The sequence below is a fragment of the Scophthalmus maximus genome, chromosome 15 (genome assembly GCF_022379125.1).
Source record: "Scophthalmus maximus strain ysfricsl-2021 chromosome 15, ASM2237912v1, whole genome shotgun sequence".
Lineage (NCBI taxonomy): Eukaryota > Metazoa > Chordata > Actinopteri > Pleuronectiformes > Scophthalmidae > Scophthalmus > Scophthalmus maximus.
Genome location: NC_061529.1, coordinates 14,457,407 through 14,481,235, shown reverse-complemented (window position 1 = coordinate 14,481,235; position 23,829 = coordinate 14,457,407). Strand labels below are relative to the sequence as shown.

General features: G+C 47.6%; 2 protein-coding genes across 4 annotated transcripts; both read right to left on the bottom strand.

The window, feature by feature from the left end:
- Positions 1-825: 825 nt before the first annotated feature.
- On the bottom strand, positions 826-17,500 carry si:ch211-195o20.7 (cytospin-A). Of its 3 annotated transcripts, none has more exons than XM_035610493.2 (12): positions 17,170-17,500; positions 16,502-16,627; positions 13,885-14,517; positions 13,588-13,640; positions 4,675-5,219; positions 4,211-4,307; positions 4,010-4,055; positions 3,478-3,538; positions 2,972-3,068; positions 2,653-2,769; positions 2,493-2,552; positions 826-2,369 (listed from the first exon to the last, which is right to left on the bottom strand). In XM_035610493.2, exons 2-12 carry the CDS (start codon positions 16,539-16,541, stop codon positions 2,280-2,282), a joined length of 1,839 nt encoding a protein of 612 aa, XP_035466386.2. In that variant the 5' UTR covers positions 16,542-16,627; positions 17,170-17,500; the 3' UTR covers positions 826-2,279. The 3 variants fall into 3 exon arrangements, with proteins under 3 accessions (XP_035466386.2, XP_035466387.2, XP_035466388.2); XM_035610494.2 differs by having other exon boundaries at positions 17,203-17,500; XM_035610495.2 differs by lacking the exon at positions 17,170-17,500 and adding an exon at positions 16,770-16,909.
- A 3,340-nt stretch (positions 17,501-20,840) lies between these two features.
- Positions 20,841-22,822, bottom strand: zgc:193593 (uncharacterized protein LOC564090 homolog). The gene is made up of 2 exons (XM_035610496.2): positions 22,558-22,822; positions 20,841-21,370 (listed from the first exon to the last, which is right to left on the bottom strand). The coding sequence occupies exons 1-2, from the start codon at positions 22,606-22,608 to the stop codon at positions 21,095-21,097; spliced, it is 327 nt and encodes a 108-aa protein (XP_035466389.1). The 5' UTR covers positions 22,609-22,822; the 3' UTR covers positions 20,841-21,094.
- Positions 22,823-23,829: the final 1,007 nt, after the last annotated feature.

Below are 23,829 nucleotides of genomic sequence, written 5' to 3'. Positions count from 1 at the left end.
ACACAGACACAGACACACACACCAGCATGCAAACAAATACTGTCACACTCACACATAACACTTTGTCACACACAATGGAGGAGTGGAGTGGGGGGGGGGGGGGTGTTCACACAGTCTTTTAACGCCTCTGCCCATGGGGCATTATCTCATCTGTCTATTCACAGTAGGACCATTCCCGGTCCTCTCAACAGCACAGAGTCATGCTCGCGGTGTTACGTGTATCCACAGAGGAAAGAGAATACGTCCTGGGTGCCAGAGGGAATCCAACTCTACTACTGCACTTTAAAGAGTCTCCTTTGGAAAACACATCCAGATTATCGCAAACTCGGCTTTGTGGTGAACAAGTTTGACTTTTCCCATTAACCTCGCGGCGACGCGGCGCGTCAGGGGAAAGACGCAGGTAACTTTGGCCAAACCTTCTGTAGCCAATATCAGCCACTGCTGTTGGTCTTCCACAATATTTCAGATTGAAAAAGAGATGCCACATCATATCATTGTTTGTTTTACACTCTTTGCTAGTGTGACACAAAAATAGAGGAAATGCAGACTTTATACCAACGCAGCATCGTAGAGGAGAATATGTGAAATTGTGGGGCCATGATTCAACCACTAAACAGTGAATAATGTTTTACTGTATTAACCTGTATTAACCCCTTCTTACCAGCAGAGGACAGCATACTCAAGGATAAGTAAACACTCAGAAGCGGAGATTTAAACCGGAAGCCGTGGGAATACCACTGGTCATGATCGTGCCCGGACTTTAGTTTTTTCTTTTTGTTTCTCGGAAACACTTGATCCCACGTTGCACAACACTCAAACAATCGGTTTTGTTTCATATTAATACTTTATTTCTTTGGTATCACGTTGTTTTTTTTGTTGTTGTTTTTTTCCTTCTCACACTAGATACACATATAAACATGTTTTACAATATACAGTGTCATTTGTCCAATATTAGGCACGTACGGCGCTGGCAACACAGTCGGGCATGAAGCATGTCATAACAGCACCTGGCATTCAGTCTCTCGCCACCGGTGGAATGTGACCTTTGTGCATCTGCGAGGATGCAGTTTGTGACGCGACATTGTTGTTGATCGTGTATGCTCGTGTTTTTTTTAGTCCGTCACTTCTGTAATGCACATCCCTGAGCACCAAAGCGGTACTGGCACACTTGTGATGACGGGGAGGCGCTCTCTTTGTTTTCCGCTTCACAGTTTCCCTGCGAGAAAGCAGTTCGACTGCAGCTCGAAGACAGAAATGGACTCGCCTGCAGCGTCACCACCTGCACACTATTACATTCTTACGCAGAAAAGGTGCGGACAAAGTGCAATATCCAAAGGATGCTGAAAAGGTCCCGGACAAACAGAGCAATCTTTTCAGAGCATGAAACCCAGGGATAAAGGGCAAGACATACTGGCAGATACTGTAGAACCTATCTGAAGATATCTAGGGATAAAAGCCCTCTCTGCCGACGAACTACCAGTGTGGAGACGTTTACAGCACCTCTCTCTGTTAACACAACCTTCCTCTAAGAGACGCTCCTAAGATCCATATATTCTGAATTTCGATAAAGGTGGTCCATCATAACTTTTATTTTGAAAGCTACCGGTACAATATGTAACTCACTGGGTCTGAATTGTCCTCACTGTGTGTGTGTGTGTGTGTGTGTGTGTGTGTGTGTGTGTGTGAAATGTCAGCTGAGTACGTACGGGAAATCAAAACTGGATACTTTTCATCTCCTCACTTCCGCTGCCTCGACCTGGTCTGAGGACATTTCTACATTAAATATTTTATTTATCTATTTTTAAGGAAATAGGTGTTTTTTCCACATTTTTCCCAAGCCTTGATCAGGTGTCTATAAACTATATATTAATAGACCAATTCAATAGTAAAACATGTCGTCAGCAAATAGGACAAAACAAAAGATTGTAACTCCAGTGTTACAGAATGTGACTGTATGTAAACACACTTGCTCAGTAAATATTGTCTGTTCTTGCACGAGCCAGCATCCGTAATGTCACATTTAAAAAAGGAAAGGAAAAACGGCGAGAAGGAAAAGCTGATGTCCGTCAGTGTTTCACGCCCTTTGGTCACGACGGCTGTTTCGTCACCCTCACTGTTATTTCTCAGATACCCTGCACTGCACGTCGAGCAAAAATTATATTTATCGTCCAAAAGTTTTGGTTTGTTTGTTTGTTTGTTATCGCAAACAGAGGAAAGGTCTCTCCGGTTGTCCCCGACGGAGTTTCCTTCGATCGTGTCCCGTCAGTACCTCCAGATAGTCACATCTCAAAGTGACGGTACATGCTCTCCACGTAGCTCAGGACCCTCTGCCAGTCGGGACCACCTGCCTTCAGCATCTCCTCTGCCGTCTGTCGGCACAAAGATTTCAAACAAATTGATACAAAATCGACACTGCATTCGTCATGGAGAAGTCAAATGAGACTTCGCCGCGATAGGGTTCGTGGTAATCGTGGAACACACGGAGGGCGTACCAGGGTTTGTGCAATCCCGACCGCCCCTCCTGTTTTGAACGCCAGACTCAGGTTGTCCCTCTGCGAAGCAAAAGAGAAGAATCGATTGAGTTGAACACAGTTCTCAGAGCACTGGGTGCTAGTCACTGCACAGGCTCGGGGCCCGGCTCCTGTCCTGCACCTTGTTCTCCGGAGTCAGGCTGCTGTAAGGGACGTGGGAGGGAAGGTAGGTGTGGTAGACGGCGCAGAAGGCCAGGCCGTCGGCCCAGCTGCTGCTGAAGTTGGTGATGTCAATATTCTGCAAGGGAAAAGAGAGACAGAGCGGGAGGATCGGGGTTGGTCATGGGTTCCGTTTTAACACAACTGTCAAATTGTATCAATACGACATTGGCCAATGTCTAATCAATCTACCTGAGATCAAATGTAGATTTACATAAAGTATAATGCAGCTCAGGTTTGAGAAAGTAACACATGTTCTAAATCATGAAAAGCAGGGCCACCTTGTAGCCCTGGGTTCGGCTCTGACACCAGCGGAGCAGCGAGTTCCTCTTGGAGCCTCCATGGCGACGCAGCAGCAGGTTGAAACCATCCTGGGACCTGACAACGAGACACAGACTGCTGAGGGCCTCAGACGTGCACTCTAAGGCCACTCGAGTTGGCGTCGGGATATTTTTGGAGGCGTGAAAATGAAACAACTGTTGCCACACGGCTGACTCACTTATTGAAAGAGAGATCTTAATGAACACATCGATTCGAGTGGCGTTTTGGCCCCAACATTGAGCTTTATGAGTTCAGCAGACAAGTGAGTAATTGGTTTTTACACAGGATGTAACAATTAGGTTGGTCTCTTTCAAACATTGCTCTGTCGGTGTGTGTGTGTGTGTGTGTGTGTGTGTGTGTGTGTGTGTGTGTGTGTGTGTGTGTGTGTGTGTGTGTGTGTGTGTGTGTGTGTGTGTGTGTGTGTGTGTGTGTGTGTGTGTGTGTGTGTGTGTGTGTGTGGACTCACTTGGTGGGAGGTAACTCAGTAAGGGCAGCGTTGTATTTGTTTAGAGTCTCCTCACGTTTCCCTGTAACGACGAGAAGCAACAATGCTGCATTACCCAACAGCGAGTCATGATTATGAACAAGCAGAGCTGAAAGGAGAGACACTGACTTATACAACCTGTGACCCGTCTATATACTGAAAGCCACAGTACTCAGCCGCCTGTGTGTGTACTGTACATCGCTGCCCATCAAAACCACGTGGTTTGGGGGGAGCTCGAGGACACTGCACGTACACCCACAACAAAATTTGCTGAATTAATGTCAATCAAATCAGCAAATTTGCTTTATCCTCTATCAATTTGCTTCATCGTCTATTTTACTCTAAATGAGAGCATCATTTACTTAATGAACATCCTGCTTGCGGGTTTCAGGCACAGAAGCATCTCTAATGGCCAAAACTTCAAATTTCAGGATAAAATTGGCAAAATAAGAAACACACACACACACACACGCAGGCACGCACGCACGCGCACACACGTCAGTGCCCAACTTGCCGTCTTGCCAGTCCAGATTTCTTCGGCCTCTTAGTTGTCCTGAGTTCTTAAAAAAAAAAAAAAAAAAAGCAGGATTCATTCACATTAGGGTAAACATCCATGACATGCACAACAAACCATGGAGGGGAGTACACACATGCATTCCCCGGCCAACAACCAATCTAATCGAGAATCCTTGTTCTTTAAAATAAAGTCTCTCACAGTGTTTGAGGGTGCAACCGTTGAGGCTGCATTGGACTGGGACGTTCCATTCTGCACGGCGATGGCGTCTGAGGAGGCAGGTAACCTGCACAGGCTTCTGTAATATTACAGTAAAGGGAACACACACGATAAACCAACTGCTTTTCGCGGCATTTTTTTCCAAGACAGCTATTCCACTCGGCTCCAGCTGCAAATTCAAACTGCCCCTCAAGTGGTCCTGTTCAGGCCTGTGGCCTGAGTGCAACACATTCAAAAAGAAGCCACAATCACTGTCCTGACCAAATGTGGGATTCTGTTTCGCAATTTTGACATGCAGTGTTGAGAGCCAAAAACGTCTGCGGCAGGAAATAGGATTTGTTGTGAAATATCTGAACATGCTGAAGAGCAACCTACACAAAATGATGCCTTATTAATGTGGAGCAGAAGCGCCACTTGTTTTTGAAAGATCAAATAGTTTGTCGCACCTCGATCTCCCTGTGGTTACCGTCCTTCCCGTTTCAGCGGAGCGCACCTCCTCTCCACTCCTGTCCTCGTTGGTCACATTTCTCAGGTAGCGTTTGGCCACGCCCTTGGAACCTGTTCTCGCCTCCTCGCCGACAACATTCTTTGTGGGGTCATTCTCACTCCTCCTTTCCACACCTTCTCGGCCCGACCTGATCGCCGCCCTGTCCGTGGCCCTCTGGGTGCCTTCTTTGCCCTCAGAGGCGTTGGCCGGTTCTGCGCTGGGCCTCTCCGGCTCCTGACGCGGAGCCTGGCCGTCGGTTCGACCTTGAGCCGGGCTGAGGGCTGCCAGCCTCTGCCTGCTCTCCTGTAGCTCCGCCCTCAGGGTGACCAGTTGCACGTCGGCCTCCCTCTGTCTCTGCTGGGCAGCGGCCAGCTCCCTCTCCACGTCCTCGTGCGCCGCTCGGAGCGCCGCCAGCTCCTCTTCGCCCTCCGCTCTCAGGCGGTCTGCCACCGACACCGCCACCTGGAGGTCGGCCTGGAACTGCAGCCATTCCCCGCGCTCCGTCTGAAAGGAAGACAGAGGGAGCGTTCACATGAAAAGTGCTTTGTTATTCCAACCGACTGAGGCGGCTTCATAGGAACTGGTTATTTGAGGTGTCTCTTCTTTCTTCTTAGATGGTGACTCACTATTTGTCGTTCTGAATCCGTTGTCTCTCATTTCACCTCACACAACAATGCCAGCCACTAGATCAAGGCCTTTGTAAAGTCAAATGAATTGCTCGTATGCCCATACTAATTTTTTGTTAAACATTTAAAATGATTAATGTCAAACACCCCTGTACTTTGCTAAGGATTAAATATGTTTAAAGGGTGCAGACACTGTTGGTAAAGTCAATGCTAACAGCTCTGTGAGACTATACATTGTCACGTTACTATGTTCAAAAATCTTAGTTCAAAGTGCCATTAGCTTTTCAGGTTTTTGGTCATAAACCAAAAATAGTATACAAAATAATACAAACATTTGTACACGTAAATGATAAGTAAAGGGATCCCCACAGATATCACAATTCATCCCGAGTTGCTAGTGAGGCTCATTAAATTCACTTTTACACATAACACTGTTTCCTTTACTTAAATTTACATCTGGGTCCAATAACACCTGCAGCTTGTGTTCTTCAGAGCAGCACTGCATGAACAGGAAAATGATTCTGCAAAAACTTTAGGCAAGAATCATTTTTTCGCTATAATTTCCTGCAATAACTCATCAAAAGCAAACAATAGCTGAACCCGGCGGCCGCAGACGATGACTATAATCAAGTGAACAATTAGATATCCATTTGGTCCTCATTAGGAGGCTACAAGTTGAACTGAACCGAGGAGCAAGCCTCGGCGGGCAAAGGAATGGCGCTGGCAGCGCATCTCTAATGAGGCCTGACTGAACCGTAAGCCAAGAGGTTTCGCTCATGTCATCTAAAATCAAGGAACCGAGAGTGCATGCTCCATTTTTAGAGAAAGAGAGGGAGAGAAAGAAAAAAGAATGGACCCCTAACAAGTCTGGACACAGAGGGAAAAAAAAACACATTTATGCAGCCGAGCCAAGGATGCATTGTGAAACTGCCTCCTGTGTAACTACCCCTGCGGTTACTGTTATTCATTAGAAATGAGCTGCGCCGGTCTGGATGAGAAACTTTCTGAAACTGATTCGGTTTTTTCGAAGGGGAGAGTCTCATTGTCCTCGGACTTGCACAAACACGGCCCCAGACATCAAAAGAGGCACTCAGAAAACAACGAAGCCAAAGAGGTAAACGATACCACACCATTATGATAAAAAAAAAAAAAAAATAGGAGGACGTTAAGCACAACCATAATCATAAAAAGACAGAAGGGAATGTGGAAAAGAAAAAGGAGGAAGGGCAATGAAAGCGGTTGTAATCACAGGACTGTTGAGGAGCGGAGAGGTCGGGAGGGTTTGGCAGTTGGATGAAGAATGGATAGAGATGTGGAGGAGGAGGCGCCGTCTGAGCCAAGTTGCTCACTCGTCTGACCGTGGACTTAAGACCACAGCTGGACCCAATTACACGTGCACGTGCACGCGCACACACACACACACACACACACACACACACACACACACACACACACACACACACACACACACACACACACACACACACACACACACACACACACACACACACACACACACACACACACACACACACACACACACACACATCATATTCCCCTTTTCTCTCCCACATACACACCTACGTCTCTTATTCTTTTACCGTGCCACCAAACCACATTGTTTCTCACACACACATGCGGGGTAAGTTGGAGCACGCTCTCCTTGGCAACATGTGTGAAATTAACAGCCGTCTCTGGTGTAGTCGTACTTCTATATTTAGTAACACTACGACACCCACCAGGATATGGAGGATCCTGTCCTCCCCGAGTCTTCGCTATCTGAGTGCGGACACTCCAACTGGAGCATGTCTGTTTAAGGAAACAGGAAGGGGCGCTCCCCAATTCACACTGAGATAAGTGTGTGTAGACGGTCAGGCTTAAGACGCACGCACACACACACACACACACACACACACACACACACACACACACACACACACACACACACACACACACACACACACACACACACACACACACACACACACACACACACACACAGTCCCTCAAGACCTGACCTAGTGCCCCAACGCAAGACCAGATGTGGAATCCGGCATTCAAAAGGCGCACACACTTGTCCACTACACTGTCGATGCTCATCAGATTTCCTGACTCCCTGGAAAGCGTCCAGCACACTTGGTGATTGTGCAATGTGTGTGCGTGTGTGTGTGTGTGTGTGTGTGTGTGTGTTCTAACCATCTGTCCCTAGTTCACCTCCACACCCAGCCTTTTCTAACATGTACTTGGGGAAACATCCCGACCCTGTAACGGCTCCTCTCTCCAGTCCGTGGCGTGCATTCAAAAACAGTTGAATACACTCTCATGCCCATTGAGAGACTTTTCACTCCCTCTGCAGCAGCCACACACACATGTACAGTACAAAATGGCCAACCCCCCCCGGAATGGCTACTGAAAATAAGTTTGGCGAGCCCAGAAGACATCAAAGAACAGCGTTCCGGGACGCTGCCATTTACAGTTCTCTGCAGAGCGAATTCGATACCGTATGCACACAAGCCCCCCTCCCGCCGACAACCAAACACAAGCTAAAGCTTCACTCTGCATGTGAGCAGCCTCCGTTGGCCTCCAGATACATGGCATTTTTTTTTTTTTTAAGTCTGGCTTTGCTGGAGCGGCCTTGCGAGGAGAAAAAAAGAGAGCCGAGACAACCTGGAGATCATTCCTAGACAATCTCCGGCAGCGTTCACCTGGAACTGATTCCAGAGCAGGGCTCCGAGATGGACCCGACCTCCGCGAGGGCGCACAAATCTGACGTGCCACCCACTACTCCGCCGTGAATGGAGTGTTTTCATTTTTGTTGGTTAGGACAATTGAAGACTGGTGGTGCACATAAGCGCAGACAGATGGTGCATTGGATAACACCCTTTGCTGCACATTGGGTCACCATGTGTCTTTGTCTCTGAATTTATTTTACCCTCAGTACATCCGGAATACATGGCAGCTGCCGGGTAGACAGAGGAAGACGGGGACGTTTGGGGAAAGTGGGGATGAAGACAGATGAAGAGGCTTGGGGAGGCGACGCTGATAGGATGTGACTGGGAAAAATGATGTCTGCTTGGATTACACGAAGAAAGAAAAGGTCAGAGCTAAAGCAAAATATGCTTAAGCAAGTTGGGGTCAGGCAGAAAAGATGGATGCAAGTGGAGGAAGAGAGACTCAAGGGGGAGGGAGGGAGATAAAGAAGGGTTGACGGGAGGACGGGGGGGTGAGATGGAGTGGGAGCGGTGCTGCGAAAGGCGTGGGGTAATTGTTTTGAGTCCTTGTGCTCAGGGAGGAGCGGTCAGCTCTCTAATGGAGAAAGAATGAGGGAATGAAGAGAGGGCAGGGGCACAGCAAGGGAAGCCGGGGAGGGGGGGGGGGGGGGGGGGGGGGGGGGGCTCTCCCCCCGACGCTCGGACCAGTTGTACTCGCCAAGACTTTCAATGCATCTGTAACTGGGTTTTTTTTTTTCTCTTCCATTCTAATGTGAAGCACACACACACAAAAAAAACACAACACACTGTAAGCCAGTCACTTCACGCTGCAGCCCCCCGCCCCCCGCCCCCCTCCACACAGCACAGCACAGCACAAAACAAAACAAGTTTTGTCTCCTGAACGGCCGAATGTGAACCCCCCGCTCCTCCGCACTGCACTCCCCTTCTCCGGCTCTCTCCACACACACAAAAAAGGGCTCCAGGGACGGGAGTATAGCTTATGTCGCCCTGCGTCGGGGCCCGTGTAAACAGTGTGGGATCTATAACTCTCAATGCTCCACCGCAGTCTCTTAGCTGGCCCCGCGCAGGGCCGACACCTCCGGGTCCCTACGGAGATGTGGGGAAGTGAAGGCGGGAGAAAAGGAAAGAAAAAGACACGAGGGAGCAGGGATAGGATCTCACGTTGAGAAATAGGTGACGCCATCGGGGGGTGCGGGGGAGAACGAGTCGAGCACATGCACGTCGAAGTGGAGCTCGCTTTGTAACGGCGCATGTGAATGTTGCTCAATCTCTAATACATGGCAAAACGAGAGAATGGCAGACGTGTGGCGAGAAGACAAGGGGAGGAAAGGGACGATCTTGAAGGAGGCCTACTGTAGATGACATTCCAGCTGTTGTAATATGTGGCAGATCCAGAGGAAGCCGGGGAGCCTCTGGCTTCAGTCCTCACAAGGGAGGGTCAGGAATTGGAACCGACGACTAACAGGAAATTACCACAGAATATCACCGTCCTCAGAAGAGTGAGAAACGACCTCAGCGTTTGGACTGAAGAATGCCTCTTTTGTTTTGTTTTTTGGAGGAATTTTCTATTCTCATTGCGCACGGTCTATCCCACTTTGGGTTTAGGACCCTTAATAATGGGACAGTGGACGGATAATAAACTTTCAGGTTCGAGGTTCAAGATTTGCTTATTGTCTCTGCACAGAGTACAACAGAACTGAAGTAGCAGTCTAGACGATGAGTTAACTCATAAAAACATCGGTCGGAAATAGAAGGGATCAGAAAATATACATGTGACAAGAGGATATAAACACATCGATGCAATTTAAACAGCAGTTGAGATACTGCCCTGGAGGATATTGCACATTTGCTTATAGTGATCCCGTATAGATTCAAATACAGTTGAAATGGAAACAGATACAGTTGAAATGTGTACTGTTAGATGAGACTCAAAAGCGCTGCAGGACAGTTGTACAGACACCACTTGGAGCAGACGCCTCACACCGCGCTCCAGCACAGTGAGAGCAACGCGAGTAAACAACCCGCCAATATCAAAACCCGTCCTCTTTCGGATGCAGGCGTCAGTGACGTGGGGAGGAATCTCAATGCTAATTGGCTCTTTTCTCTCGACATGGCATCATGCGAAAAACATTCGTTCGAAAGCAAAGAGCGCAAACGATAATATATTATATTAAATACACTGCTTCTACTCGCGCCTCTGCATTGACATTGCGGGTCATCCCGTTTGGTGAGAACGCACCACAAGACTGTCGGAGGGCCGGTGGGTGTTCCGTGTTTTCACCTCGTCGCAAAGCAACAATTGATTCAAGTTCTTCTGCTGCCGGGCTTGTATGTAGGTAGCAATGTGCTGCATGTATTGCTACATCCGCCCTGGGCTGTTGTCGGTGAAGTGGTCCTCAAGCTTCCTCTTGTGGGCCGCTTCATCCTCCCAGATGCCTCTCTTTGGATTGGCCCTAGCAGCTCTGAGCAAGGTTCTGTCACTCGACCTGAGGACAGTGTCACTGTGTCTCGGGAGGAGAGGGTACACCCGGTCGCATTTGGCAACTGTGTCACCGTCAACACATCTCTGTATGTAGCGGAGTACAGTAGAGGTCGACTTCTCCAAGCCCTGATCCACAAAAATGCCGCTTCACAGCAACCATGCATCTGCGAAGAAGCTCCTTCAGTCCTGGTGGTGGGGAGAGCTTTCTCTTTTATAAAAACATTTGTCGTGGAACCTTCACACTCAACATTTTATAAATCGATAGCAATGAGACCGACAGGTAGTCCTGCTGACGTTCAGGAAGTTCTCTTTTCGAAAAGGAGGCTCCTCGTGCAACGATCTGTGATCGGCCGAGAAACTTCGACAGAGGTTTTCTTCTTTTGGACGCCCCAGTAGAAGCGGAGGACAGGAAGACCTCAATTAGAAGAGATAGATCTCCCAGGGGGCCGAGCGGGGGCCGAGCGGGGGCCCATTCCAGGGCTGCTTTGTCGTTATCTCCTGGAACACCATACAGTGACTTGTGTGAAATTGGAGCGTGTGACTCCCTGTGTAGGTTGCTCGACGTATGCACGTCAGTTTTTCAAAATGCGTTGGCAACAGGGTTTCTTTCAACCTTCTATTTTTCATGCCGCCCCTGTGATGTAATATTAGTGATTCTACTTATAGAACCTATTTGTCTGATACAAGATCAACCTCATGCAGTGCGACACAACAGTGAGTCCTCCTTCGTGAGAATGAATGTTCAGTTTCTATTGAATCCGTTTGAAAGAGGCGTTTTATTTCTCATTTTGGAGGCTACACAATTTGAGGTGCTGAGCCAAAACCAAAACTGTACTGGGTCCATAAGATTTTGTCCATCCCAGTTCTATGAATTAAGGTTGGAACAATATTAGGAACACTGTACTCAGTATAACCCAGTACAGCTCAACAGTACCACAAACTGACACCCTTCAAAGCGACTATTACAATAAATCAAATCCTCTAAATCAGGTTCAATAAAATTGAACATTATAATCCTCATGAAGGCTTTATTGCAGGGCTAACTGCATTAGTTTTCTCTATATGTACCTGATACATTTTGTGAGCGTAGATTAGTTTGATCACGGTGAAAAGGAGAGTCATTAGTTTTACTGAAAAATGTTAAATAGCACAGCGGTAAAGTATTGGATGGATAAGCAGCAGTATCGCTTAGAGTAGTAATACCATTAAAATCTTAACGATACTGCTTATCCATACAGTACTTTAACACTATGGTGTGCCATTTATGCTACTTAATTTTTTGTTCCTGTTGACTCTGGTTCAGGGAACTGGCTCACATCGTTGGAAATTATGTTCAGGTAATTAACAGTCATAAAGTTTTAAACGTTTTTCTGACCATTTTTAAGTTTCGTGGCCAGAGACAGTGTGGGTGAAGGAGTCTGCCTCTCAGAGGCTCAATACACGATAAATGACGAAACAAAACTATCAAAATTAAATATTGTTTAAGAGTTTAAACTGTTACAAAAAAAATCCACTCCAGAATGGAACTCTTTGTGAGAGAGTTCCTTTCCCCCCCCCATTCATGATGGGATGAAAAGTACAGTGCAACTAGCAACCGTTCGTTACTTACGCTCCATGTTCAATTATTGTTACTGCTCTGTATGCATTATAATTTGGAACATATCTTATTGCTTTTATTTATTCTGCTGTCCACTTTGCTCCTGTAACACCCAATTGTCCCCGTTGTGGGACGAATAAAGGATTTTCTTATCTTATCTCTTATCTTAAGAGGGAGTTAAGTCTACTGCGCATAAGCCGAAGTGCATGCAGCCTGTCGCAGTTGCTCCTGCTTTTTGAAGCTTTCTTATTTGTCATACTCGATTTTTTTTTACCCCTAATTTATTTAAGCTGCATTCTTTCAGTCGGCGACACAAAACCATTGCACAGCAACTCCACGGTTGCATCGTTCACACCAGGGAGCGCTGGTTGCATTGAAGCCGAGCAGTAAGGGCGACCAGAACAATGGACCTCACTGCGGAAATCGTGAGGAGGAAGAGACACAGAGGATGCAGAAGAGGAATTAAGAGATAAATGAAGAGATCTGTGTCCAGACAACAGAGACTGTCCATCACCATGGGCAACACAAGACTGCTGGACAGTGAGATGGACAAGGTAGCGGCCCTCGTGAGGAAGCAAGTTATTTGTTTCTTCGAGGCATGGCTACAGTCAGATGTCCCATCGTGACATGATCCATCCTCCAGTTAACCAAGCAAAAACACATTTCTCAAGATATATCTATATCTCTGCAAAGAACAAGGCTCCAGAGACAATCTAAAGCTTCTATTGATCAGCAAATGACTTTCCATCATGCGATGTGCACTGATAAGCGACATCGTAAAGTCGGGAAATGACATCACACGTGGTTCAAAAATGCATTTTTTTTAGGTATCTCTGCAATCGTTCAGGGCTACAGACATGACCTTAAGCTTTGAATTATTGACAAAAATAATTGATTGGTCAAATGGTAGGATTTGACGTCACTATGAAGTCAGAAAATAACGACATATGCAGTGGCAATGAATTAACCGTTGCAACCAAAAAGGTTTAAGACACAATCTACAGCCAATCTGGATGAACCAATCATGCGTCATCATATTAGAAAGGCATTGATGGCATCAATACAAAATTTAAAAAAAAAAAATTGGGGTGTACACAGCACACAAATAGAGAATGCATCGGCCCTCCAAAGCAATTTCCCTACTGGGATCAGTGAAGTTTTTCTGACTCAGTTGTGGAGCCTGGGGTCAATTTTCATACAAAAACAAGGAAATGAAGTGGTGAGCCGGTCTGTGGGACAGACCGGGCCAAGCTGTGGTTGCCAACACTGAATGATTGCTGTTCATGGGAGTGGTTTCGCCAACGGTCGCTCACCATTCGCTTCGACTGAGCACACACCCCAACATGTGGTAAAGGAAGATACTGTCCAGAATATATGGACAGTATATACTGTATACACATGTGAAAACAAACAACCTTTTCAAAGCGCATCTCACCTGCAGAGTGCTCTTCAAATTCTTCACTTCCGCCAGCAGAGGCCTCAGTATCTCTGAGGGGAAGGATACGGGAAATGTCAGACGACGTCACATGCATATCAAACACAAAACGAGAAATGTCAAGGCAACGGATCTGCCCTTCTGAAATGGTAGGTCCACGATGAAACGAGAAGTCGCAGTGTTCCAATAACAAATTCGACAGGCCTGCATTTAACGGCGGTATATAGAATCAATTTAAGAGCAAAACATTATTCAATCGTGAAATAAGTGTAGTATAATGACATATATATCTCTTGCCTGCTGTGCTCGTGGCCCCGTCGTGACTGGCAGTGATACCCAGTGATGTCCTACACTCCTCCAGCAGCTTCCCCAGTTCCTCAGCGTGGCTGTCGCCACAATCAGGAGCGGCCAGTAGAGACTGACTCAGGCCACTGTCCCTTTCCCTCCAGCTCTGCCCCGGGGGGCTGCCCACCAGGGGTGAGTCACCACACAGAGGGGAGGGGCTCTTTGCGGGGCTGACGGCCACCGTCTTCCCTTTGGCGGCTGGAGTCCTCGGGGTAGAGGTGAGGGGACCCCCGTTCCTCCCCAGGGCAGCTTGTCCTTCAACCACGGCCGCCGCCGGCTTGTTGTTGTGCATCGGGCTCACTCCGAGGCCGCCCGGGCCAGCTGGCGGTGGAGGCCTCCAATCGGGGCCTGGTCTGAAAGCGCTGGGAGTGGCCGGGCTGATGGCGGCAGCGGTGGCGGCGGCGGCGGGCTGCGTCTTCCTCCCGATCGATGTGACGACGGGGACCGGAGGTGGTGCTGAAACCGGGGCGGCGAGGGAAGGTTGAGGCGTGGCCGGGTGAAGGAGTTGGGGGAAACCGGGCATGACGGCAGGCACATCACCCTGCGGAGTGGCAGGAGGAGTGTGGAAACTCTCCCCATGGGGCCCTGGAGAAAAACCAAAACATAACATCGAATTCAGATATTAATATCAAGGTGTTTTGTTTTTTTCTTGACTAAAAAGTCCTTTGTCACATCACTCGTGGAACACAACTCTCACTAGTGAGTGTTGAGCCTGGTGCCTTCCACCCAACGGCACACCGTGCTACATGGAGGATTTCTAACCAGCAAACATCTGTCATCAACCTGACACGAACAACGTGAGATATGTATGGATGGGAGCGCCACACAAATGCACCATCATGTGAGAAACTATAACAAAGGCCAATCAAGTACAAATCCCCCCCCCCCTCCAGACATTAAGATTTTATGTTTCATTTGTCATAAAATCCTGCTCGTCACACGCTGAGATCTAAGGTGAGCACCGGGAAACGTTCCCACTTCACCAGTTGACAGTGAAGGCAGCGTCTAGTGTCAAACCCTGCACACACACACATCCCTCCGCACAGACGAGCTCAAACATCCGAGTGAAAAGTTCTTTTCTTAGCGGAGGGGATTATTGAAAGTCCAGTGTGACTGTGAGGGACACACCGAATCATGGGCAGCATGACGACGGAGAACAGTTTAGTGGTCACTAGTCTGGCATGTTGGCATGTTGAGTGAGGTAACCGCGACAACATGGCCCCGATTGGTCAGCAGACATCCAGACCATGCAGCTGAAGACGCTGTCATAGAAACATTCCTCTTGGACAGCTCATCCAAATTGTTTGCTGCGACACTCATTCTTCAACCTTAAGAACACACACAGACACACGGGAACAAATGTCCCATGTCCCAGCAGTGAGCTGCAACTTCATTTCCAAACTTGACGGTCTAACGGTAACAAAAGTGGGTTTTTTTCACGTTTCGGATCAGCGTTCCCTTTCTCAACCAATAATAAACTCAGAAGCTATGGGGACCACTGGGTATCGTGTTTCCCCCTCTTCTCTTTTCCTCCTTTACCTTTTTTGGACAAAAAAAGCCTCACCGCTTGCGGCATGGATGTTCTCTCTTCTGAAGTGATGTGAGAGCCGCAGTCAAACATTTGCAGGGGTTACACACCGCCCGCTGTGAGGCCCGATCACCGGAAAAGAATGGCAGGATTGTCTAAGAACTTGCTCATGCCACTCCTGATTTTGTGTTTCTTCATTCCAAACCTTAATGTGCATGTCCAACCATGGGTGGCAGATTGACTCAACGAGTGTGCGCTTGTGCGTGTGAGTGTGCGTGCGTGCGTGTGCGTGCGTGCGTGTGCGTGCGTGCGTGCGTGCGTGCGTGCGTGCGTGTGCGTGCGTGTGCGTGCGTGTGTGCGCGCGCGTGTCAGAAAGCATTAGGCTTCCCATGATTAATCCGCTGCCCTTGTGCTGAGCCGGGGAATTCTGCCGATTCATCACAGCTGGCCCGGCGGGGCCAGAACGAATCACACGGGGACGCGAGGAGAATGACCACTCACTGAGCAACACACAGGAAGCCTGCCAGGATTGGGCCTGCCGCTCAGCATGCGCACACACACACGCACACGCGCACACGCTCTCTCTTTCCGCTTGCTTCTCCTTTTGCTCCCTTGTATTTCCTGATTATCCCCTTATCCACCCTTTCCTCTCTTTTTAAGGAATTCTACTGTAGTGTGCTCCCTCTTCCTGAGCCTGTCATCCCCCCCCCCACTCTCTTTCCACTACATGACTACAGAGCCTTGAGGTGTGCCGGCTTTACTTTCAAAGAACACACAAAAGCACACTGACAGACTTCTGTGTGTATTGGCTTTTCTTTGAAATACACATTTCTGAATTCAGACACAGAGCAAAGATGATTCGACCAGATGTAGAGAGTTTTAGAAAGTTATTTTGTATTGCCGAGTGTGCGTCTTGTCACAAGTAAAGTCACATGCATTTTCACATCAATTTTTTTTTTTACTTTTAACACACAAAAGTGAAGTGAAACTCGTGCACATCAGTTGGAGACTGATTTCAAGAGACAGCCTCCTGTAATGTACCTGGGGGTCCATGGCCGTCCTTGCTGGAAAAGTTGCCCATACTGCAGTCGTGGAGTTTGGGCCCCAGGTGTGGCGGCCCTGCAGGTGTTTGTTTCTTTTTTCACTCAGTCCAAATCCAGATTGGCACTGTGGGGGTGACACACACACACACACACACACACACACACACAGTTATCCAGTTGAGAAATAATTCAGCTCTGAACAGAACCAACTCTGCTCCCCCCCCCCCAAAAAACCATCCATGGCAGACTGACAGGGGGAGGACTACCTGTGACTGACAACAAAGTCAGTGTGTTTCCACACTGAGGCTGGAGCACCTCTCCAGAGCCACCACATGTGCCAAACAAAGTGTTGACATGTCAGGTTTAGAATGCGTCCGACTGATTGCGCAACTGGACAAGATCAAAGTCAACACAGAAGCAGCATCTTACTGTACACGCACCCTCGAAACAACGGAGGTAGACCGAGTTGGCAGAACTCTTAATTTGATGGAGCCCGACGTTTGAATTGAAAACGCTTTCTGATCAGAGAGCCAAACCTTTGACGCGCGCCGTCAAAACTCGGATGCGACGCGCGTAAAACGGGGTCAGAAAAAGTATTGCTTTGCGCCCACCACGTCAAACCCCGCGAGTTTGCTGAGAAGTTTTAAATAACACGTAGATACAAACCGGTCAAAACGCGGAGAAATAAACCCCACGAACCTGTCGCTCGGAGTTCGGTGGACTCTTCTTCCACACGCTTCGCTTCCTCCGGCGCTGCTCAGCCAGGCGCACTGCCCCGGCGCGTCTTCACTGAGGAGAGGGGACGGCTGGCCGGAAAGCAAAAGTGCAACTGCACCCCCCATGAGCAAGAGTTTAAACTAAGGCCGGCTAAAATGTAAAATAAATAAATAAATAAATAAATGAACACATGCGCATTGATTTAAAAAAGACACAAAGTCTTTAGGTTTTTAATCCGAACAAAGAGCGAGGAGCGGCAAAAGCCAAAGTGTTTACACAAGGAGGACCGACGGCTGCCGGGTGTGTCCGCTGGAGGGCGCAGTTGGGCTGCGTCACGAGGAACCTGTTGCCCCTGACGTCCTCTTCACTGACTGGGCAGCTGATCTCCTGCACCAGGCCTTTTCAATTATACCAGTTTTTGATAAGTCACATTTCATTTAAACTTCAGTGGCCCTCGCCGTTGATGCTGCTCTTTGGTTTGATTTAATTCTGGTGTGTGAACAACACACACACACACACACACACACACACACACACACTCCTGACTTCATAAACTCTGGCAGTCTGATGGCCCCCGACCTGACTCCTGCCAGAAGGTTTCTTCTTCTCACGTTGTTTGCTCATTGTGAGAACTATTTATAATATTATTCAGTCTCGATCTCATTATCTCAAGCCTTGAGATAATAGAAGATGTGATGTGGTGCTGTGCAATTACACTCGATTTGAATTACATTGGGTTTGGTGAGCTGCTCCAAACTTGGGCTGCCACATATGAACACTGACTGACTCTATCGAAAGTGCCTGTTGTATGGTCTCACACATGCTCAACATCTGCAATAATAATTTTAAAAAGTAATATATAAATGTAAAACTGATGATGAATCATCATCATTTCCTACAGTAAGGCTGTTAGTGACCATGTATTGTATCCATTGCTGGTCACATTAAGAAATCTAGTTGGAACAAGTGTCTCTGTCTATTATGGGATTTGCAAAGCTGATGTCAGTCTATCCGACCTCTCGTGTTTATGCAAATAAACAATAGCACATATTTGTACATTGTGTAATGTGACCTTAGCTTCTGACAGGTGAAATATCCATTGATGATTCTGCATCTGCAGATTTTTGACCATGTGGGTGCAGATAAAGCGTGGACTTGAATCCACCCTTTTACAAAGTGATTCTCTCTGTATAGTGAGGAAATTATTTATTCGGACAAAGAAGATGATGCATTACATTAAACAACTTTTACTGGAGGTTTTCTAAAATCTACACATGCCAGAATTATTAAAAGTTCTGCACAGTGGTCTCATCTCTTTGGGCTACATTACAGCAAAACAACCCGAGTTTCACTCTGACTAAAAACATATATTTCTTGGTACATTTATTTCTTGGTACAGCTGGACAGAAACAATGAGACACATACAGTAGATGTGACTAAAGTGCCGTGGCAGAGAAGCGCGAATCTCTTCAAAGATCTGGTCATTAAATATGAATCATGTTGCTGGCAGAAACAAATCTCTCCTCTAATGGACACAGCTGAACAGACCTTCATGGATTGTACTGGATGAGCACTGACGTGTGAAACTCACAGGCAGGCGGGAGGGGCCTGGTCTTTCCAAACCTTTCCCTGTGTTTTCATTCCGACAGCGAACGTACGTATGGTGTCCGTCGTGTCAGTGCACACTGTCTTTGGCGGTTCTGCCTCATGAAGGTGCGCAGTGCTACCTCAGCTCTCTGACTGGGATCAATAGGTTTTCACAGTAAGACCCTGTGCACCGCTGTGCGACACTGCAGTGTATAGAGAGAATCCATCAAACCCAGCCAGGTGCATTACACGGACCTCCAACCCATGCCCACATTGATTTCATACTCATGGGAGTGCAATGCGCGGACACGTGCCAGCGTGTGAAATACTGTCCGACCTGGATTTTAAGAGCAGTCGAAGACCACGTTAAATCACATGTATCTGAATCTGTTACCGCCGCAAGCAAAGTTTTAAAAGGCCAGACGTGCCTTCTGCTTCTCCATCAGGTGTATCCTGGTGTTTTGAGGCCGCCACAAAGTCATTATGACATTGTTTACGGGTCTCCGTCGAGAGCGAGGTGACGAATTGTTCAGCATCTGAGGCCAGTTGGAGCCATTAGCTCCCTGTGCTGAGTGGACTATTGCAATTTTGTTGGCGACCCACTGCACTTTTGTTCTGGATTTGCCACTACCGGGTTTCTAAAATCTCCCAAACCTCCCACAACTGGCCACTGGTTCAATTTGGCATACAGACAAGAGTAGCTCTTGAACAATGGAGGGGGGGGGGGGGATTACAAGGTCTGGCTGACCTCTAAGTGAGGAAACAATCTAACTTTCTCACCATGCTCATATTTCACAACTTTCCAGAATACTAGTAAAAACCTCCCCCTCCCCCTCCCTGTCCCCTGTTTAGGGAGAAATAAAACTTTTTATGATGCGTCGCCATCATATATATATATATATATATATATATATATATCAGATTCAATTGATTTTTCGACCATTTCCATACTCCACAAATAAGACAGGACCTGTGCACTCCACAAGGCACTGCACGCATTCTCAACCACGCTCAGTGTCTCGCCAAATTTCACATCCCTTCCAACTGCCGCAGCACAAATGGAAACACCATCGTGGAAATACCATGATGTAAAAAAAAAAATCCATGTGGGACAGTGGGACGAATGGTGGACACCGCAGGGGGAAAGGTACAAAGTTGGGATGCACAGGAACTGCCTCTCATGGGTCCTTGTCTCTCCTAATAACAGATTAGGTTCAGGAGGGTGTGTGTGTGTGTGTGTGTGTGTGTGTGTGTGTGTGTGTGTGTGTGTGTGTGTGTGCCAGCAATGATTTTCCACCTGGGTTAATAATACCCGCTTGAGGACTCAGGCTTATCCAGGAGGAATCACCAACCCTGCCTTGCCCACTTGCCACCCCCGGCGTCTCAGCCAGGTAAATTGGGATTCATAATCCGGCAAGGTGCAGCTGTCTACATGACTCGTGTGTTGATATCAAATGTAAATAAGCTGAAAGTTACGTTTTGTAACCACAAAACTACCCTCCCGCTCTGCTGTTCTTACTCCACCCCGACCAAACAATAGGGGAACGCAACTTTTCTTGAAAAAAAACAACAACATTTGCATAAAATAATAGTCACTGATTCAGCCACCGCCGCCTCCTGATTGACAGCCGACGCCAGACTGCGCCCGGCCAACGCCAAGGCTGCTTGATGGATGGGCTGGACTGCTCCTCCTCAGAGGAAATCAATTGAAGTCATGGGCAGGGATGGGCCTGCTGAAGCACTTACACATGGTTGGCTGTCTGCCTGGGGAAGGGTGGGGTAGGGGGGCACAGGGAGATGGTTGCCAACCATCTGTGTATCGAGGGGCCACTGCCAAACGTCGGCCCCTTATTACGGCAGGCCTCAAGGAGACGCACAGCGAATTAAACATTTTAGCTCATGCAGCCCACATTCAGCAACGGTCTTTGGGAAGTTCCAGCATCATTACGTACTCATCCAATCATTCGCACTAACAAATGTCCTCTCGGTGCATTAAAGACTCTAAAATCATTGACTAATAAATGTGATCTGTAGAATTTTAACCTGTTTTTTATTTTTTTATGTGTTGCGCTATTTTCCATACTACAACATATCACTTCCGACCTCCTGCCAACATACAGGTTGAGTCAGAAATCCACACTAACACATCTTCAGAGAGCACATGGGCCACATTTGTTCAATGGGCCTTCATAGCTACAATCTTAGACGTGCTAAAGGGCAGCTTCGGAGACTCAACCAATGATGCTGGCCAACCTCAATCCAACCTACAATCACAGGCTATTTATTTTTAGGGGAATTTCGCGCCCACAAAGGAAGGGGGCGGAATCTCCTGACAGGCATTGGCCCGGCGAGTTCCATCCAGGAGGGGGTTCTTGCCCACCATGCTGGCGTCAGTGTGACTGCCAACCCACTGCAGCACGCGGGTGGAGGGCCGGTGGTAGAGGGCCAACTGCCTGGAGCTGTAGCCGCACACCCCGATCCCCAGGGCCCCCAGCAGCACGGCCATACCGGGCATGGTCCTCTCAGCTGGAGGCATCACGGACACATTGTGATAGGCCTGGGTCTGCATGGGGAGAAGAGTGGAGGGTGAAAGTGAAAAGAAATGAAAGGCATATAACTTGTCACAACAAAGTAGTCAAGAAATAATACAACTTCCTTCCAAGTACGACCAAAGTGTTACGATTTGTTGATATCCAAAGTATGTGCATGGAAGGAGATCAATTTTAGCTCTGAAAACCACAGCACTGGAGGACATCCCAGCCCTTTTTTCCAAACAAACGTTTCCCCCCCCCCCCCCCCCCCCCCGTCCCATTCAACCCCACCACCACCATGGCCCAAGAGATTTAAAAGCCATCTTGTCTCATTGGCAGTCTGTCTCTGACGACAAACAAAAAAGCCTTGTCTATTTTCGCGACATGGGCAATTTCCTCCGTGGGTCCTTGACAATTATAAAGAGCGTAGAGGTGCAAAATAATAGAAACTTCATCGTTTCCAACGGAGCGGTGTCACGGGGAGTTAAGAAGCCATTCCTGCGGCTCGCTCGCTCACCCAGTTCCCTTTACAGTGCAATGGGCTGTCATAGGCTTGGGTTTCTCCACTGTTTGTGCTAAACATCACAATAAAGAAGTGAGTGTGTGTTATGAGCTAAAACAAAATGCATCTTATAATTACTGTAGCCTGGGTGGAATGTATATGATATACTGGCACTGTACTGTATCATCTTGCCCCAATGTGATCTGATCAGACACACTTGGCTGAAAAAATGGGAGCAATGTCAGATGGCACAATGGCGGCATATGTCTGAGTTGCTAGGTAAAAAACTGTAAGGAACCATGGCCCTGTTTACTTGCAAACATTCATTACCGCTGCTCTCTGAACTATCGGGTTATTTCACTTTCCTCAACCTAACAAGGACTCTCGGTGAAGACAAGAGCACCATGCGAACCCGCAGACTTCCAGTCCAGGGCGTTAAGAGGCTTTTCTGCCCTCTCCTTTTTAAAGGTCTTAAATCAAAACAAACTAAATTGTGCAATCCACTGCGGGGCAACATGTATTGACTCAGCACTTCAGTTCCCCCGATACACAAGCGGCACAGACAGCTTTGGTTAGTTGGTTACATTATCTACTTGCCTTTAAAACGTACACACCTTTCTGCCCAAGTATCATCCAAACACCCAGACCTCCTCATTTATGAATGGTCAAACTGACAAGACAGATTTCTTCACAACTTGCCCAACTGCTCCCGCTCACCTGCAGCAGCCGGATGTAGCCCGGGGTCAGTCTTGGGACTCTGAAAAACATGGTGGAGCGCTCCACTGTGGCCTTCCCGTCGGATCAGGGGTGAGTTAAAGGCCAGATGACAAGGCTCCTTCTCCCTCTCTCTGCGGAGCTCCTCTGCCCAGACTCCCGGGAGGGGGAACCCACTGCCAGGGGGTCTGTCCCGGTGTGTATGTGGACTCTTCGACCTGCGCTCGGCTATCTGAAAGCCGGACAGCCAGGTCAGTCCTTATTATGTCCCGTCTTTACATAACAGGCGGTCTGCATGTGGTGCGTCTAAGGGGATTACAGGAGCTGGCACACAGGGGGCCGAGAGGGCAGGTTGAAGCGCACTTAACACATCAAAGTGTAAGAACAGCCATAATAGTATCATAGTATGTTATTTTTTTTTTTTACAAAATACTGTTGTTAAAATCACTTAGAGCAAACTAACTTAATGTAAACAACACATGTCTGGTTATGATATGCGTGATTGTTTTGTCGGCTGACTTAGTTCAAGTATTTTCTATGTAATCTAGGACACATTTGCAACATTGTGATGACTATCAGTACATGAACGGATGAATATAAATGATTCTAATTGATGTATTATTATCTTGTACACACTTACGGAGCAGGTAACACTTAGCACACTTGTCATTTTCACATTTGATTGGTTTCTGCTCAGTACATTTTCAGGCTTTTGACTGAAGGGAGTGTGACGCCAAAACACATTAGAATATAATGAATGAATAACTTGTTGATTACAACAACAGTTTCTGGATTCAGCAGCTCCTTGAACAGCCCCCTACGGTCTAACGACACAATAGTGGATCTGCCACATGCCTCGACTTGGCATCTTTTCCAGTTTGACGGTGCGAATGGCCTCTCTTGACACGTCAGCGAATTTCTCTAAGCTTTAATGTCCTTCCTGGCCCCGGGGTCCCGGGCTCAGAGGGAGGTCCAATAATCAGGTGGCTGATAAGGCCTCTCTCTCACTGGACGAGAGGAAATCTCTCTCCAGCGAGGGCAGCCAACGATGACCTTCTCATCATCTCCGGGGAGATTCTCCCTTCCAGCTCATGCATCCATGAATAAATCTCAAACCCTGGCTGGTAATAATGCTGCAGGTCGACATGATGCCGCTGAAAACTTTGTGTTTGTCAAACGAAACAGTACAAAAGAAAGAAAACAGAAAAGAAAAGGGAAAAACTTACTAAGAGTTAGCAGGTATAATTAAATCTAAGTTTGCTTGATAGTAGTAAA